This window comes from Oncorhynchus mykiss, chromosome 27, assembly GCF_013265735.2.
Source record: "Oncorhynchus mykiss isolate Arlee chromosome 27, USDA_OmykA_1.1, whole genome shotgun sequence".
In the NCBI taxonomy this organism is placed as follows: Eukaryota; Metazoa; Chordata; class Actinopteri; order Salmoniformes; family Salmonidae; genus Oncorhynchus; species Oncorhynchus mykiss.
The window spans coordinates 15,571,110-15,586,398 of record NC_048591.1 but is presented as its reverse complement, the minus strand read 5'-3'; the positions used below and the strand labels follow the sequence as shown (position 1 = coordinate 15,586,398).

The 15,289-nt window shown below is 42.5% G+C and overlaps 1 protein-coding gene across 4 annotated transcripts in view; it reads right to left on the bottom strand.

The window, feature by feature from the left end:
- Positions 1-14,017, bottom strand: part of LOC110507160 (alpha-2-macroglobulin) — a 31,780-nt gene extending 17,763 nt beyond the window's left edge. For 2 of the 4 annotated variants that reach the window (XM_036965762.1, XM_036965761.1), the window contains exons 1-20: positions 13,855-14,017; positions 12,973-13,156; positions 11,662-11,818; positions 11,429-11,481; positions 10,920-10,940; positions 10,579-10,747; positions 10,374-10,458; positions 10,002-10,116; positions 9,750-9,861; positions 9,557-9,666; positions 9,190-9,357; positions 8,793-9,029; positions 6,815-6,878; positions 6,362-6,507; positions 5,090-5,239; positions 4,385-4,615; positions 3,975-4,077; positions 3,763-3,886; positions 3,435-3,660; positions 3,150-3,276 (exon numbers count right to left, since the gene is read on the bottom strand). In XM_036965762.1, the coding sequence (XP_036821657.1) occupies positions 3,150-3,276; positions 3,435-3,660; positions 3,763-3,886; positions 3,975-4,077; positions 4,385-4,615; positions 5,090-5,239; positions 6,362-6,507; positions 6,815-6,878; positions 8,793-9,029; positions 9,190-9,357; positions 9,557-9,666; positions 9,750-9,861; positions 10,002-10,116; positions 10,374-10,458; positions 10,579-10,747; positions 10,920-10,940; positions 11,429-11,481; positions 11,662-11,818; positions 12,973-13,156; positions 13,855-13,931 (2,659 nt within the window). In that variant the 5' untranslated portion in view covers positions 13,932-14,017. The remainder of the gene's footprint in view (positions 1-3,149; positions 3,277-3,434; positions 3,661-3,762; positions 3,887-3,974; positions 4,078-4,384; positions 4,616-5,089; positions 5,240-6,361; positions 6,508-6,814; positions 6,879-8,792; positions 9,030-9,189; positions 9,358-9,556; positions 9,667-9,749; positions 9,862-10,001; positions 10,117-10,373; positions 10,459-10,578; positions 10,748-10,919; positions 10,941-11,428; positions 11,482-11,661; positions 11,819-12,972; positions 13,157-13,854) is intronic. The other 2 variants (XM_036965763.1, XM_036965764.1) reach the window with 2 other exon arrangements.
- Positions 14,018-15,289: the final 1,272 nt, after the last annotated feature.

Here is a 15,289-nt window from a genome sequence, read left to right as displayed (position 1 = left end):
CCTCTGTCATTACCAACAGATTCCAAGAACACAGGATGAGATGTTACTATCCTTTGTGCAAGCACTTCCAAGAGTTAATGAACAGTGAGCCTGGTGAAATTTGGGGAGCGCATCGTCAGTAGTGTACCTTTGGTTCCTATGGTGTTTCGGCCTTTCACACTATACACCCTCCCCAAAGGCGGCCAGCGACAGGGTGATCAATCCTACACTTGCGTCCCATTCCCAATTAGTCATAGGAGTTGCCTTGTTGATGATAGCCAACATCCCATGGGACTATGCATGGCAGGGGCATCCTCCTCCCTGAGTCAAGCATTGTTGACCGCATACCTCCTGGCCCTCTCACGTCGGGGCCCAGCTGGGGTCTTTCCTCTTCATCCAGAGCCACTGACTGCTGCCTTCTGCCGCCTCCGATACAGCTTTGATTGCCGAACGCTGGCTCTGGCCCTTAATTCCAAGGTCTCTAAGCAGTCTGGTTGTAGATGTTGCCACAAAACCACTGCAGCCCACCTCCACTGGTCGGACTTCTGTGTTCCAGCCATGATGCCGTGCTTCGGCAGCTAGATCGGCATAGCGCAGATGCTTTCGCTCATAAGCCTCATCTACTGAGTCCTCCCAGGGTACTGTGAGCTCAATGATGAAGACCTTCTTGAGCGAACGGGACCAGAGCACCATGTCAGGTCTTAGGGTGGTGGTTGCGATCTCCGGAGGAAACACAAGTTGCCGGCCAATGTCAGCTAGCATTTTCCAGTCGCGGGCAAGCGCAGCTGGTCTCGCTCCAATGGTGTCGAGCCGCGCTTCGGTGGTTTAGCCCCTTCGCGGACTGAAAGTTTGTCCGTAAGGGGTGTGATGCTGCTGGGGGTGGTAGGGAGTTGGTGGCAGCTCGCTTGTCCTCCAGGGCGGACGCAAGGTTTTTAAGGACTTGGTTGTGACGCCAAGTGTAGCGTCCTTGGGTGAGGCTTGTTTTACACCCTGTGAGAATGTGCCTGAGGTTGGCTGGCATGGAACAGAGGGAACAGTCCGGATCTTCACCATACCATTGGTGAAGATTAACTGGAGTTGGAAGGACGTCATATGTTGCTCTGATGGAGAAGCTCAACCGCCTCGCTTCCATGGCCCACAGATCCTTCCAGCTGATCTTCCTCTTCTCCACACTGTCCCATCGAGTCCACTGTCCCTGTTTGGAAAGAGAGACTGCCTTGGCCCACCTTGCAGCCTCCTCCTGATGGCGTACTTCCTGCACTACCATCTTCCGCTGCTCTGGTGCAGTGGCCTTACTCCAAGCAGCACGGCTAGTTAGCCCAAGGCCTCCTCTCCCTTGCTGAACATAACCCACAATGTCAGCATGTCTGAGGGCTGCTGTTGCCTCCTGGACTGCTTTTCCTGGCCTCCATTTGCGCCCAGTTGCCAAGGTCGGCGCGTTGTTGCTCACCACTGGGTCTCGAGATTCATTCAGTGTCATATGGAGCCTGGTTTTTGAACACTTGAATTCCTCTGTTAGACTGGTGAGGGGCAGCTTGAGGACACCATCTCCATAGAGGCCTATGGTGGTAAGGCATCGTGGAACTCCGAGCCACTTCTTTAAGTAGCCTGTGACTCCTCTTTCCATCTTCTCCACTGTTGAGATTGGAACCTCATACACTGCTAAGGGCCACAACACCCGGGGTAGGAGACCAAACTGCAGACACCAGGCCTTTAACTTTCCAGGTAGCTGGGTGTTGTCGATGAACTGTAGGCTACTACTGATGTCTTTGCGCAGCTGTTGCACCTGGTCTTTGTCCTTCAGGCTTGCATCATACCACCTTCCAAGGCTTTTTACCGGCTGCTCAGACACTGTTGGGATTTGGTCATCTCCGATGAAAAATTTCCACCTCTTTCCATGTCGGAGGGCTGGTCTCAATATGATGTTCCGGGGGTTCAATAGGTGGGATATCTGATGGGATGGCCAGATGTTCATGTCGCTTTGAGTCAAAGTTTGTTGTTCTCAGGTGCTCCTCTATGTCTTTCTTTGTTGTTTTTAGAGCTCCACTTTTTTCCTTCGTGAAGAGACTTTTAAGGAACTTGAAGGGATCTTTATAGAATCGAGTTCTAGTTTGTTCTTTCTTCCTTCTGCGTTTCCGTAGGTTCTCTGCTCTGCGGAGGGATGCCCACCGGGTTTTGATATCAGCCTGAAGTGCCTCTATGCCCTCTTTTTCCACTTCCGAGGCCTTCTTCCACTGTTTCTTAAGCTGTCGCCTTTCTTGAACGAGGCCCTTGATTTCTTGTTGCCTCCTGGAAACTGGTGGGGTTGGAACCTTTCTCCCACCTTTTGCCTCTTCCACTCCAAATCTTTCTGTCCCGTACTCATAGATAATGTCCCCCGTCCTCTCCAACTTCTTCTCCACTGTGCCTCAAAGTTTCTCGAGGGTCAAGGTAAGGTCAGTATTCACTGTTTCCCACAACTTCTTGTCACTGGCGCCAGGCCACTTCACATACGGCCTGTGTCCTGGTAGTCTCCTCTCGACTGCAGGTCTGGGAGGCTCGGTGAGTTCCACTCCTGTTGTTGGTTCCACCTCAGTTATTACTTCGGTGCTTGAGTTTACGTCCTCCATGACAGTGGTACTGATGCACTGCAAACTATAGTTTGCGTCCAACAAAGGGTATATAACAAAGTATTGAGAGACTTTTGTTATTGACCAAATACTTATTTTCCAAATAAATTCATAAAAAATCCTACAATGTGATTTTCTGGATTTCTTTTCTTCTCATTTTGTCTGTCATAGTTGAAGTGTACATATGATGAAAATTACAGGCCTGTCATCTTTTTAAGTGGGATAACTTGCACAATTGGTGGCTGACTTAATACGTTTTTGCCCCACTGTACATAACTGAATATTCTTACATTTCAGTCTGACGAGAGCTGTGCGAAGTGAATAACGCTTTCCTTAGGCACTACAGTGGTACCACAGACAGCAAAATTCACATCCTACCCCCTCTTTGGCCCTAACCTGTCAACATTTGCATTAATTAAGGGTCTGGATAGGTATAAGCAGTTTAGTGGAGTTACCACCATATTTATTACACCTTACAGAAGAATTAGTGGGAAGGACCAGGGTGCAGGGAGTACATTTGTAGCCTTGTGATAGATTGACAGAAAGTACTGTATGGCTCACCCAGAGCAGTTGGGGTGAGGATCCACTTGAAGGTTCTCCTCTCTTCAGCACACAGACACAGGGTGTACTGGCAGCCTTCACATGGCCTGGCTGTGAACTGGTCCGACTCAGCTATAATCACCTTCACCTAGGAGAAACACATGGGGTCAATCTCAAGTCTTTCCTAGATTCCACGCGTCCTCTTCTCTCGTCCTTAGTGTCAGAGCATCAGGTTGTCTACAGGGACTATCCAAATGAAGTGGGACTGGAGAGGTAAAAGAAATAGACAATACTGGGAGGGCTTACCATGATACACGTGGAGAGGTAGTTGAACACTGTGGCCTTGAGTGTGAACACCTCCCCCCGGATGACGGAGTAGGGCAGCGTCAAGCTCACAAAGAAGGGTTGGAAGGCAGTGAGGCCAGTGTTGGGAGCCAGGCCAAAACCCACTGAGGAAGTACAGAACGCCCCTGCAGCCCACTTGGTGATGGTGTCAGGGACAGTCTTCTCAACATCCACCTTTCCTGTATCTCTGGTGGTGAAAAGGGTGCAATAAAAACAAAACATATGTTACCATTTGAACACATGGTTTATGGTCATGGACTACAAATATGGTGTCTGTTACAGTGCTTACCCCACAGGCACCAGGTCCCAGATCCAGGTCTCAGGGAAGTATGTGCGGACGGTCTCCTTAGGCCCGGCAGAGGCTGAAGTCTCTGGCATCATGTTAGCAACTAGCAATGGATCATTCATTTCATCTACGTATTTAAATAGGATAGGATGTAAATAGAAACCAATCCTTTACTAGGTTAAGACTAGAAATGTTCACACATTAGTGTATCATACCATCTAAAATACCGTTGGATCCCACAAGAAATCTTGCAGTCAAAAGGTTACAGTCAAAAGGTTTTTTCACGTCAGAGTTGGTCAGGATCTTGATTCCAACTTCCTAAAATTAAGAAATGTACAGAAAATTCTAAAACCGTGTCTAAAGGCCATATCATACCTGTATTTCAGATCAGCTAAATTATGTGGGTATTAGTTTTAAAACCCAAACATTTCTGTAAATACTGTGTACATGTCTTTCTACTTCTTTCTGAAACATCACTTCAGACCACATTCCATTTTAATTTATTCAGTGTCTACTTCAAAAAGACCGCATTTTAGCTTGAACCTCTTACTTAATTATTAAGTACACACACACTTTCCATATCCCAAACAGACAAAACAATAACAAACTTATTTGAGACTCTTACTTTAAAGATGCTGTAAACGTTGTTTTTGTCGTCGCTGTCGTCTCTGGGGCCAAACCAGAATGAGCGTTTTTTCCTATCAGGTACGGGTGTTGCTTCCAAATCCTCGGCCTGTTGAGGTACAGGTGGAGGGGGCATCTCTATCTCCACTTCAGGTAGGCATGGGTAGGGGTCAAAGTCTTCCACTTTGTATGAATAGCCAGACAACTTCTGAACGGGCAGCTGACTGAACACCTGCAGAAAAGGGAAGTAACATACCTCTTGTAATACTGACTAGATCATCCACAGCATCTTGACATGGTCAGAAAGTGATCAGAGGTTACAGGGTCAGTACAAGGTCAGTGCATAGGATAACACCTGGGTTAAATACATATAGCAAATACTTGATTTAGCTTGAGTGGTACAAGAGAACCAATGGAATAGTCCCAAAAGTTTAAACTTTAAGTATCAGACAGTTGTTAAAACATAGTTAGAAGAAGCTGAAAGTAAGCCGGATCCTATCTTGAAATACATGAGTGCAACAAAATCAATGGCAAAGGGGGATTTGTGTGATCAATGGTTAGTCAATGGATGGGCTGTGTACTGTACCAAATGGCACCCTACTCCTTATATAGTGCACGACTTTATACCAAACCCCTTTGAGGCCCAAAAGTAGTTCACTACATCGGGAATAGGGTGCCATTTGGGACACACCCATGGAGAACTTACAGAGTCTAAGCTGAGCTCCTGTTCAGGCTGCAGCAGCAGCACACTCTGGTCGATGGCCCTGAGAGAACAAAGAGACCCTGGGTGGGCCTGGAGGCTCAGAAAGGTCTTCTCCCCTGGCAACTCCTGGAGGGACGAGAACTTCAGGGACACCTGGAGAAGAGAAAAGGAGAACACGTCACAGCAAATGTTTAAATATATCTTCAATGCCTTCAGAAAGTATTCATACCCCTTGACTGATACCACATTTTGTTGTGTTATAGCCTGAATTCAAAAGAAAATGTAATATGTTTTTTCCCCCTCACCCATCTACACACACACAACAATAAAAGTGAAAACATGTTTTAGAAATGTTCGTAAATATATTTATAATGAAATATCTAATTTACACAAGTATTCATCCCGAGTCAATACTTTGTATTAGCACCTTTGGTGGCGATTACAGCTGTGAGTATTTTGGGGTTAAGTCTAAGAGCTTTGCACACCTGGCTTGTACAATATTTGCCCATTAAGCAAAAAAAAATATTTGAGCTCTGTCATGATTTTTGATCATTGCTAGACAGCCATTTTCAAGTCTTGCCATTGATTTTGAAGTCGATTTAAGTCAAAACTGTAACTCAGGAACATTCAATGTCAACTTGGTAAGCAACTCCAGGTATGGAATTGACCTCGCCGATGACAAGCATACCCATAACACAATGCAGCCACCACCATGCTTGAAAATGCAGTATGAAGAGTGGTACTAAGATATGTGTTTTGTTGGATTTGCCCCAAACAAAACACTTTGATATTCAGGACATAAAATTAATTTCTTTGCCATAACTTTTGCAGTATTACTTAAGTGCCTTGTTGCAAACAGGATGAGGACCAGTGACACAAAATCTAAATTCAATCAATTCTAAATTCCGTCTAACACGACAAAATGAAATGTGAAAAAAGTAAAGGGGTTTGAATACTTTCTGAAGGTACTGTATACTAACATATATGTCCAACCCATTGGTTCATTTCAAGTACAGTAGCAAACTGATGTGCATATTGGAACAGAGCCCACATATAATAACAGTGCTGGAGTACTGTGTAGAGGAACAGAAACAGACAACAATTTTGTGATGATCCAAGAGGTGCAGTTGAAGCATTTCATATCATAGTCTGATGCAAAGTCATTTTGGAAATCGATTGAAGTGCACGTTGCCCCGATATATCCATATGGCTCCGGCTCTCTGATGTGACATTTTGACACCTCATGTAGCTGGTGAAAGGTGCCTAGTTGCCTACCTTGTTTTTCAGGCAGAGTTGAATGGGGAAGTCTCGACTGTCTGCTACTGCCTCCCCATCAGGCAGCATGGTATACACCACTACCTGGGCTAAAGGGGTCAGCTCAGACATTTGCTGCAGCGAGAGCGTCAGCTCCCCTTGGTTTACTGAAATGAGAGACAGACAATGCGAATTAAATTAAATCACTGTAAACCACCAGTCATCCAATATAGACATTGTGATCTGTGATTAGTCTATGATATTTAAATATACTTTGCACTGTGCAGTAATAACTTGTATTGAAGATATAATCTGGCTGATTGAATCCTATCGTGACAGATTTTCATCCCATGCCAGTTTAATGCCATTAGGCCTTTCGACGAGGTATATTCTCTAATCAAGTGAGGTTCTGTGAAGTCCTAAAGAAAAAAATGTCAGGAAGCATTCGGGAGAATCCAAGACCAATTAATTTACCTCTTCCTTCATTAACAGTCACAGGAAGACAGCCATGCTGCTGAATGCTGCCTCTAGATATAACCTGGGATATAAGATTACATGCAGCTGAAAAGTTAAGTACTGTACGGTTTGCTTGATCCATTCTTAAAATCTTTCCAGACATGACAATCAAATACCAAAGTAAGTCATACATACATACAACCTAATTTTCCACTTACTTTGACTGTGGTTTTGGAATATATATATATATATATATATATATATATATATATATATATACACACACACACAGTGCCTTGCGAAAGTATTCGGCCCCCTTGAACTTTGCGACCTTTTGCCACATTTCAGGCTTCAAACATAAAGATATAAAACTGTATTTTTTTGTGAAGAATCAACAAGTGGGACACAATCATGAAGTGGAACGACATTTATTGGATATCTCAAACTTTTTTAACAAATCAAAAACTGAAAAATTGGGCGTGCAAAATTATTCAGCCCCTTTACTTTCAGTACAGCAAACTCTCCAGAAGTTCAGTGAGGATCTCTGAATGATCCAATGTTGACCTAAATGACTAATGATGATAAATACAATCCACCTGTGTGTAATCAAGTCTCCGTATAAATGCACCTGCACTGTGATAGTCTCAGAGGTCCGTTAAAAGCGCAGAGAGCATCATGAAGAACAAGGAACACACCAGGCAGGTCCGAGATACTGTTGTGAAGAAGTTTAAAGCCGGATTTGGATACAAGAAGATTTCCCAAGCTTTAAACATCCCAAGGAGCACTGTGCAAGCGATAATATTGAAATGGAAGGAGTATCAGACCACTGCAAATCTACCAAGACCTGGCCGTCCCTCTAAACTTTCAGCTCATACAAGGAGAAGACTGATCAGAGATGCAGCCAAGAGGCCCATGATCACTCTGGATGAACTGCAGAGATCTACAGCTGAGGTGGGAGACTCTGTTCATAGGACAACAATCAGTCGTATATTGCACAAATCTGGCCTTTCTGGAAGAGTGGCAACAAGAAAGCCATTTCTTAAAGATATCCATAAAAGTGTCGTTTAAAGTTTGCCACAAGCCACCTGGGAGACACACCAAACATGTGGAAGAAGGCGCTCTGGTCAGATGAAACCAAAATTGAACTTTTTGGCAACAATGCAAAATGTTATGTTTGGCGTAAAAGCAACACAGCTCATCACCCTGAACACACCATACCCACTGTCAAACATGGTGGTGGCAGCATCATGGTTTGGGCCTGCTTTTCTTCAGCAGGGACAGGGAAGATGGTTAAAATTGATGGGAAGATGGATGGAGCCAAATACAGGACCATTCTGGAAGAAAACCTGATGGAGTCTGCAAAAGACCTGAGACTGGGACGGAGATTTGTCTTCCAACAAGACAATGATCCAAAACATAAAGCAAAATCTACAATGGAATGGTTCAAAAATAAACATATCCAGGTGTTAGAATGGCCAAGTCAAAGTCCAGACCTGAATCCAATCGAGAATCTGTGGAAAGAACTGAAAACTGCTGTTCACAAATGCTCTCCATCCAACCTCACTGAGCTCAAGCTGTTTTGCAAGGAGGAATGGGAAAAAATTTCAGTCTCTCGATGTGCAAAACTGATAGACATACCCCAAGTGACTTACAGCTGTAATCGCAGCAAAAGGTGGCGCTACAAAGTATTAACTTAAGGGGGCTGAATCATTTTGCACGCCCAATTTTTCTGTTTTTGATTTGTTAAAAAAGTTTGAAATATCCAATAAATGTCGTTCCACTTCATGATTGTGTCCCACTTGTTGTTGATTCTTCACAAAATAATACAGTTTTATATCTTTGTTTGAAGCCTGAAATGTGGCAAAAGGTCGCAAAGTTCAAGGGGGCCGAATACTTTCGCAAGGCACTAATATATATATATATATATATATTCCAAAACCACAGTCAAAGTAAGTGGAAAATTAGGTTGTATTTTGAGTGAAACATCTAACCTTACCAGATAGAAAAAGTTCAGGGTCTTCTGTCCCTTCATCAGCTCCTCCCCCTGGATGATGTAGCGAGCAAGAACAATACCGTCCTTCTCACAGGAGAACTTCCCTTCGCCCTGCATTATCTTCACAAAGCTGTTGCTCTTGGAATAAAATTTCCTTGCGAAATGGTAAGCGGATTTATATCCTGGTCTACGCACACTGTGCATGTACGGATAATCCTCCCTAACCTTTTGATAACGAGCCTGGTTGAAGAAATACAGAAAATATGAAAAATAAACAATTGTAGTAACCTTAGAGAATACACCATGAGAAATTAATGATCTCATTCTGAACAAACATTTTCATATTTAAATAATATATCATTAAATATTTAGAGGAAACCATGAGTGAGTGACAACTGACCGACAGAGACACAGACTCAGAACTCCACAGAGAAGTGTCTAGAGAGAAAGAAGCAATGCCCTTGCTGTCTGTGGTGAGAGTCCAGTTCTCAGATGTGCCACTGTTTCGTAGGAAGAGATACACAGGCTCATTGGGAATGGGAGTAGAGACTGGACCGGTCACTTTGATCTGAAAACACAGGACAGGATGACTGCAGATGTCCAATATACTACATGTAAACTCCCATTGCACACAACACATCAAAATCATGGTTTAGATGCTCCAAATGATGCATTAACATTTATCATAACATCTTTCAAAGATTTTCCTGAGAAATCTGTTTCCCTGCAGTGTTATTAAAAAGGCATTTAATATATTTTGTCCTCACCTTCCCCTCATATGCAAACCCTGGTTTATATGCTTGGGGCACGTCCTCAAAACAAACAGTTACAATGACATTGGTAAAGCTTGCCTTGCCACTACCTTTAAGGATGACCCCTGGAGAGAACACAGGCAAGGGTCAGAGGTTAACAGTTGAGCATGTAAACACCTCTACGTTAAAGATGGAAGTTCTCTCCTACCCGTTCCATATTCCTCAATCTCAGTATCCACTTCAAAGTCATCAAAACTTGAATAATTTAGAGCAAATCGGGTCACGTCAATAATTTGGGTTGCACAACCAGTTTTGTCGGTCTAGAGAGAATGAGTACAGTTATTGTAGGTCAGCTTAGCTCCACAACAAAAGCATGCTTCCATAAACCTCACAAATTTCACCACAGTGAGTTCTATTTGTCATCGAAGGATTTAGCGTAACAAGAATAAAAAATACTTACTTTCATAATATACAACTCGCAGATATTTCTAGAACCATATAACCAGTGATGTCGAATGGCATTTCTACAAACTTTCATCGTGACAGACCCCAGCACTGGTTTTCCATAAGTGTATCTAGAAACAAAATCACCAGAAGAATGACAATTCAATAATGGTATATACACATGTGTTGTAAAATAAACAGCTATGAACATGAGCAAGTATCAAACATGGGACAGTATCTATAAAGTATAGTCTATGCAACACACACATTAAGTCCTAATATTCTGCCCATAAAATGTCCTTGGGTAAAAGCTTGTTTGTCATTATCATTATCTTGCTGGTCATTATCATCTTATTGTCTGTCACGCGCCATCGTCTTATTCACTTACTTCCCACAAACTCTCAGTGTTGCTTGATTGTCCAGAATAGTTATTATTTGGGGAAGATGGACTTTCACCTCATATTTGGGCAACACTGTAAAAGATACATGTTGATATTACGTCTTCAATGTCTGTTGAACTACACCAAAAACAAAATCACAGACCACAATTTAATCACAATGTAAAAACAATAGAATCAGACAGAAGACATCACCATATTCTTTGATGTCAAAGTTTTGGGAGGTTTGTTCTCCCTTCTCATTCCATGCAGTGATGATGTAACTTCCTTGCTTTGCCTCTGCGGACATGGGGTGGGACAGGTCCAGAATTCCACTCACTGTTGACTGGTTCAACCACTGAGCAATGCGGTTGGAGTTGGGGTCCTGTATATAGTAGGTTGAAGGAAGGTATGTTTGTTACAGAGGCAGGCATTGTATCAATTTATGCCGCAGTACATATTGGCAGGAAATATTTTCGAAGGGAGATCATGACATTATTATTGCTTATATATGCAGATTTGGTTTTTTAGGTGCAATAGATTTGAATGAGTCTCACCTGAAGTTCCACTGTTTCATACTAGAAAAGAGAAACAAACATTCAGCATTTACATTGTGCATGTTTAAACTGTATTTGTATTTCTTCCCAGAATTGTTTGGTGTCAGAAATGGGTTTAAAACATTAAATACATAACTTTCCAAAACAGTTTCCACAGTAGAGGCATCTACAGAGCTACAGTACAGAGCAGGCCTTGAGCCCCTTTCGATTCAATCCTTTCGATGCTCTGATCAAACAGCCGGGCCAAATGAACTCTGACCACATGTTTGCTGATCCACCCACCCACCCAGCCACCCACACGGCCCCATAAAAAAAAAAAATGGGACTGCAAGAGAATGGAATCATTGCTCCCTTCCTCACTCAACTACGGTAAACATATCCCAAACGACACAGCACCTCCCTAGAATGTTCCATTGCTGACTAACACTGGGCTGTCCTGTACAACCCAACTTAAAATTGCTTTCAAAGACTAACTTTATTTTTATTGAATAACACTGAGAGTAACTTACCATCTGATTGAATGACAAGAAACTAGCATCCAGCGAGACGATTCGGAACTTGACTGGGAAAGTGGTAGAAACATGTACAGTATATTCATCATCCATTTCAGTCATGACCTTTCCTCAAGCTTATGGCCTCACAAAATGAGTATGTATAATCATCATTCAACATTAACAGTAGCCTAGACGAAAAGGGTCAGTTTAGTACATTTCAGTGTTGATCAAATAATGTATCTAACTACCTGTCTGTCCAGGTTTGTAGACTGGTTTGTCTGTCTGGAAAATGGTGAGGAATCTTTTGGGCTTGATCAAGATCTTGGTCTTTTTACTCATCTCATCCTTCCTCCCCTTGATGCTAACATGTACAGTGGCCACACTGTCAGTCTTCACTGTAGGTACCTGTACAACATGAAGAACAGGACAATGGATGTTTCTCTAGCTCCTAACCATAGCTTGGCTCTCCTAACAGTAGTTTGAGAAGAGCGCTTTTTGTTAAAATGGTGGATAGTCATACTTCGCTATGCTGAGGTTAAAATAACAGCCATTACATGTCATAGGTTGGATCATTTTGCATAAAGCCTGGAAACCAAGTTGAGTTCCACACAACATGACTGAATTACATCCAAACTATTCAGAATAAAAGACTGGCATGAATGTGTGTTGCTGAATGAATGCGTATAGTTAAGGACACCTTCTCTTTCCATGACAGACTGACCAGGTGAATCCAGGTGAAAGCTATGATCCCTTATTCATGTCACTTGTTAAACCCACTTCAATCAGTGTAGATGAAGGGGAGGAGACAGGTTAAAGAATCATTTTTAAGCCTTGAGACATGGATTGTGTCTGTGTGCCATTCAGAGGGATAATTGGCAAGACAAAATATTGAATTGCCTTTGAACTGGGTATGGTAGGTGCCAGGTGCACCAGTTTGTATAAAGAACTGCAACACTGCTGGGTTTTTCACACTCAACAGTTTCTCGCGTGTATCAAGAATTGTCCACCACCCAAAGGACGTCAAGCCAACTCGGGCCAGCATCTATGTAGAACGCTTTCGACAACTGTTGAGTCCATGGCACGACAAATTGAGGCTGTTCTAAGGGCAAAACTCAATATTAGGAAGGTGTTCTTAATGTTTGGTATACTCAGTGTATGTACAATTTGTGGGGGTTACTGTTCAACTAAAATCAATATGAAGCGAGGAACAGGTTGTGTAACACCCAACACTGACGGGAAAGAGACACAATTCAAAGGGTCAGCTACAATTAAAGCTCATGGCTCCGATCAGTGTTAGTTAAGTAAACAAATGACGTCAACATTTAACAAATTGGCTTGTTGACTGTAGTCGAGATGCTTTCGCATGTGAGAAGATAGAATAGGGCCACATTCAGTAGATCACATTGTTGTGGAACTTCGCAGTTAGAAATGTCATAGATAGAGCTGGCATGATTCCTTAATCTACATGTCAGAGAGGCATGTTGGTTCTACATAATATATTTCTATCAAGGCCTTCTACAATGTTGTAGCCTGCTGAACGCAGAACAGCTGCAGCTGACCTGGAAGGAGGTGCAGCGATAGAAATCCTTTGTTACGGCTGCCTCCAGTAAAATGGTGCTGCTGCCACCCTCCATCTCCATTGACACCTTCAATGACAGAGGCTCTGTGACTTGATGGACCTGAGCACAAAGTTTCTCTGTGGTCCCTCCTACCACTTCCGAGCTGACCGTCACCAGGTAAATCCTTAAAGGGGAAAGAGTCAGCATGAATGCAGCTGTGGTAATAATACTTAAGTGGCAGTGTACTCAAACTGCTCTTTTGTTCCTACTGATGTTTTAAAGTTGGGGACAAAGTTATCTTAATCATCTCTGGCTATGTGCTCCACTCAGAGAGGCCAAACAATGAGAAATGGAGGGCACAATTGATTTTGCTTTGGAGAGTGTTTGAGTGGATACCAATGAGTTGTTTTAATGGTTTGTCAACCATGTCTTGGGGATGATTAAACAGAGAGACATTGGAAGAAAGCACACCAGTAGGGGGCAGTGTCTGTCAACATCTCTCAGGTGCACATAAGGGCTCTATTTGAATTTTAAACCCAAAAATCTATAGTTCTAATTGCCAGCATGTCTCAAATCATATGAAAAGCCTCACATGCACAGAGGTCCTGTGGCCTTACCACTATATTTGTTGTATCATTATTCACACATTGAGAAAATTGCAAGCAGATATTCAGTTAAATCAGTAAATATAAACGATTACATGATGTAATATTAGGTTAATAAGTAAAATAATTGCTCAGGTGGACTATTCTACACCTGCGTAGTGTGTAGAATACGGAGCATAATTAATGATGTTGCATGCAGTAAGGCATGTAAATACAAATTGCTGATTGTGTGTTTAATCTACTACCATCTACATCAAATGTTTTGTAGCGTACTTACGATTTGAAGGTGCTCGATGTAACAGTTTGTAAAATCACTGAGGTTATCAATACAAGGCAAAGTAAGCGGAGAGCCATGGCAATAGCTTCGGTACACAGCCGGTCTTCCTTCGCACTTTGAAATGCTCCCTTCCCTCGTCCAGATGATATGGTCAGAAAGGTTGGACAAACAGTGCTATTTATACCCAAATGCACCCTCGCACCCACCCTTCCAAATTGTTTGGAACACTGCAGCCACCTCCCGTTCCCACATAATTCCACTTAAATTCTCAAATAGGCACAGCCCCGACTAATATGATGGTCACAATGACGACCAAAACACCTCAAGCTATCTTTCCAGACACATTTAGACGGGAACACTTGATAGAAGAAATGCCTGTGTTTCCTGGCTGACCTATCGATTTAGCCCACCTGTCAATTTAGCCATTAGCCATGTAAAAAGCCACCACAGGCTACAGCTTTCTGCTTTGACTGATAAAATGCAACATATTAGCTCACCAATAGCATATTTATTTCCCTACTGTGTCAGCAATATGTCAATATCAACAGCGAAATATTGTCATCCAATCTAACAGTGAACATAGTGGATCAATATACAGTACCAGTCAAAAGTTTGGACGCACTTACTGATTCCAGGGTTTTTCTTTATTTTGACTATTTTCTACATTGTGGAATAGTAGTGAAGACATCAACACTATGAAATAACACATGGAATCATGTAGTAACCAAAAAAGTGTTAAACATATATTTTAGATTTGGGATTCTTCAAAGTAGCCACCCTTTGCCTGGATGACAGCTTTGCACAGTCCTGGCATTCTCTCAACCAGCTTCATGAGGTAGTCGTCTGGAATACATTTCAATTAACAGCTGTGCCTTGTTAACAGTTAATTTGTGGATTTTCTTTCCTTGTTAATGTGTTTGAGTCTCTCAATGGTATAGAGAAGATAGCCCTGTTTGGTAAATGACCAAGTCCATATTATGGCAAGAATAGATCAAATAAGCAACGAGAAAGACATGAAGGTCAGTCAATCTGGAAAATTTCAAGAACTTTAAAAGTGCGGAGGAGACTGTGTGAATCAACCGCCATGTCTTTGTGAGACACAGAGTAGATTAACAGATATTCTCCGCATGTGTGGTTCCCACTGTGAAGCATGGAGGAGGTGGTGTGATGGTGCATTGCTGGTGATAGTGTCAATGATTTATTTAGAATTCAAGGCACACTTAACCAGCATGGCTACCACAGCATTCTGCAGCGAAACGCCGTCCCATCTGGTTTGTGCTTAGTGGGACTATTATTTGTTTTTCAACAGGACAATGACCCAACACACTTCCAGGCTGTATAAAGTGTTGTGTCTTTATTATCATTAAATTGAAGACTTATAGTTTTTATCAAATATTCTCTGTAATTAGTACTTTTGCGATCAACTGATTCACCA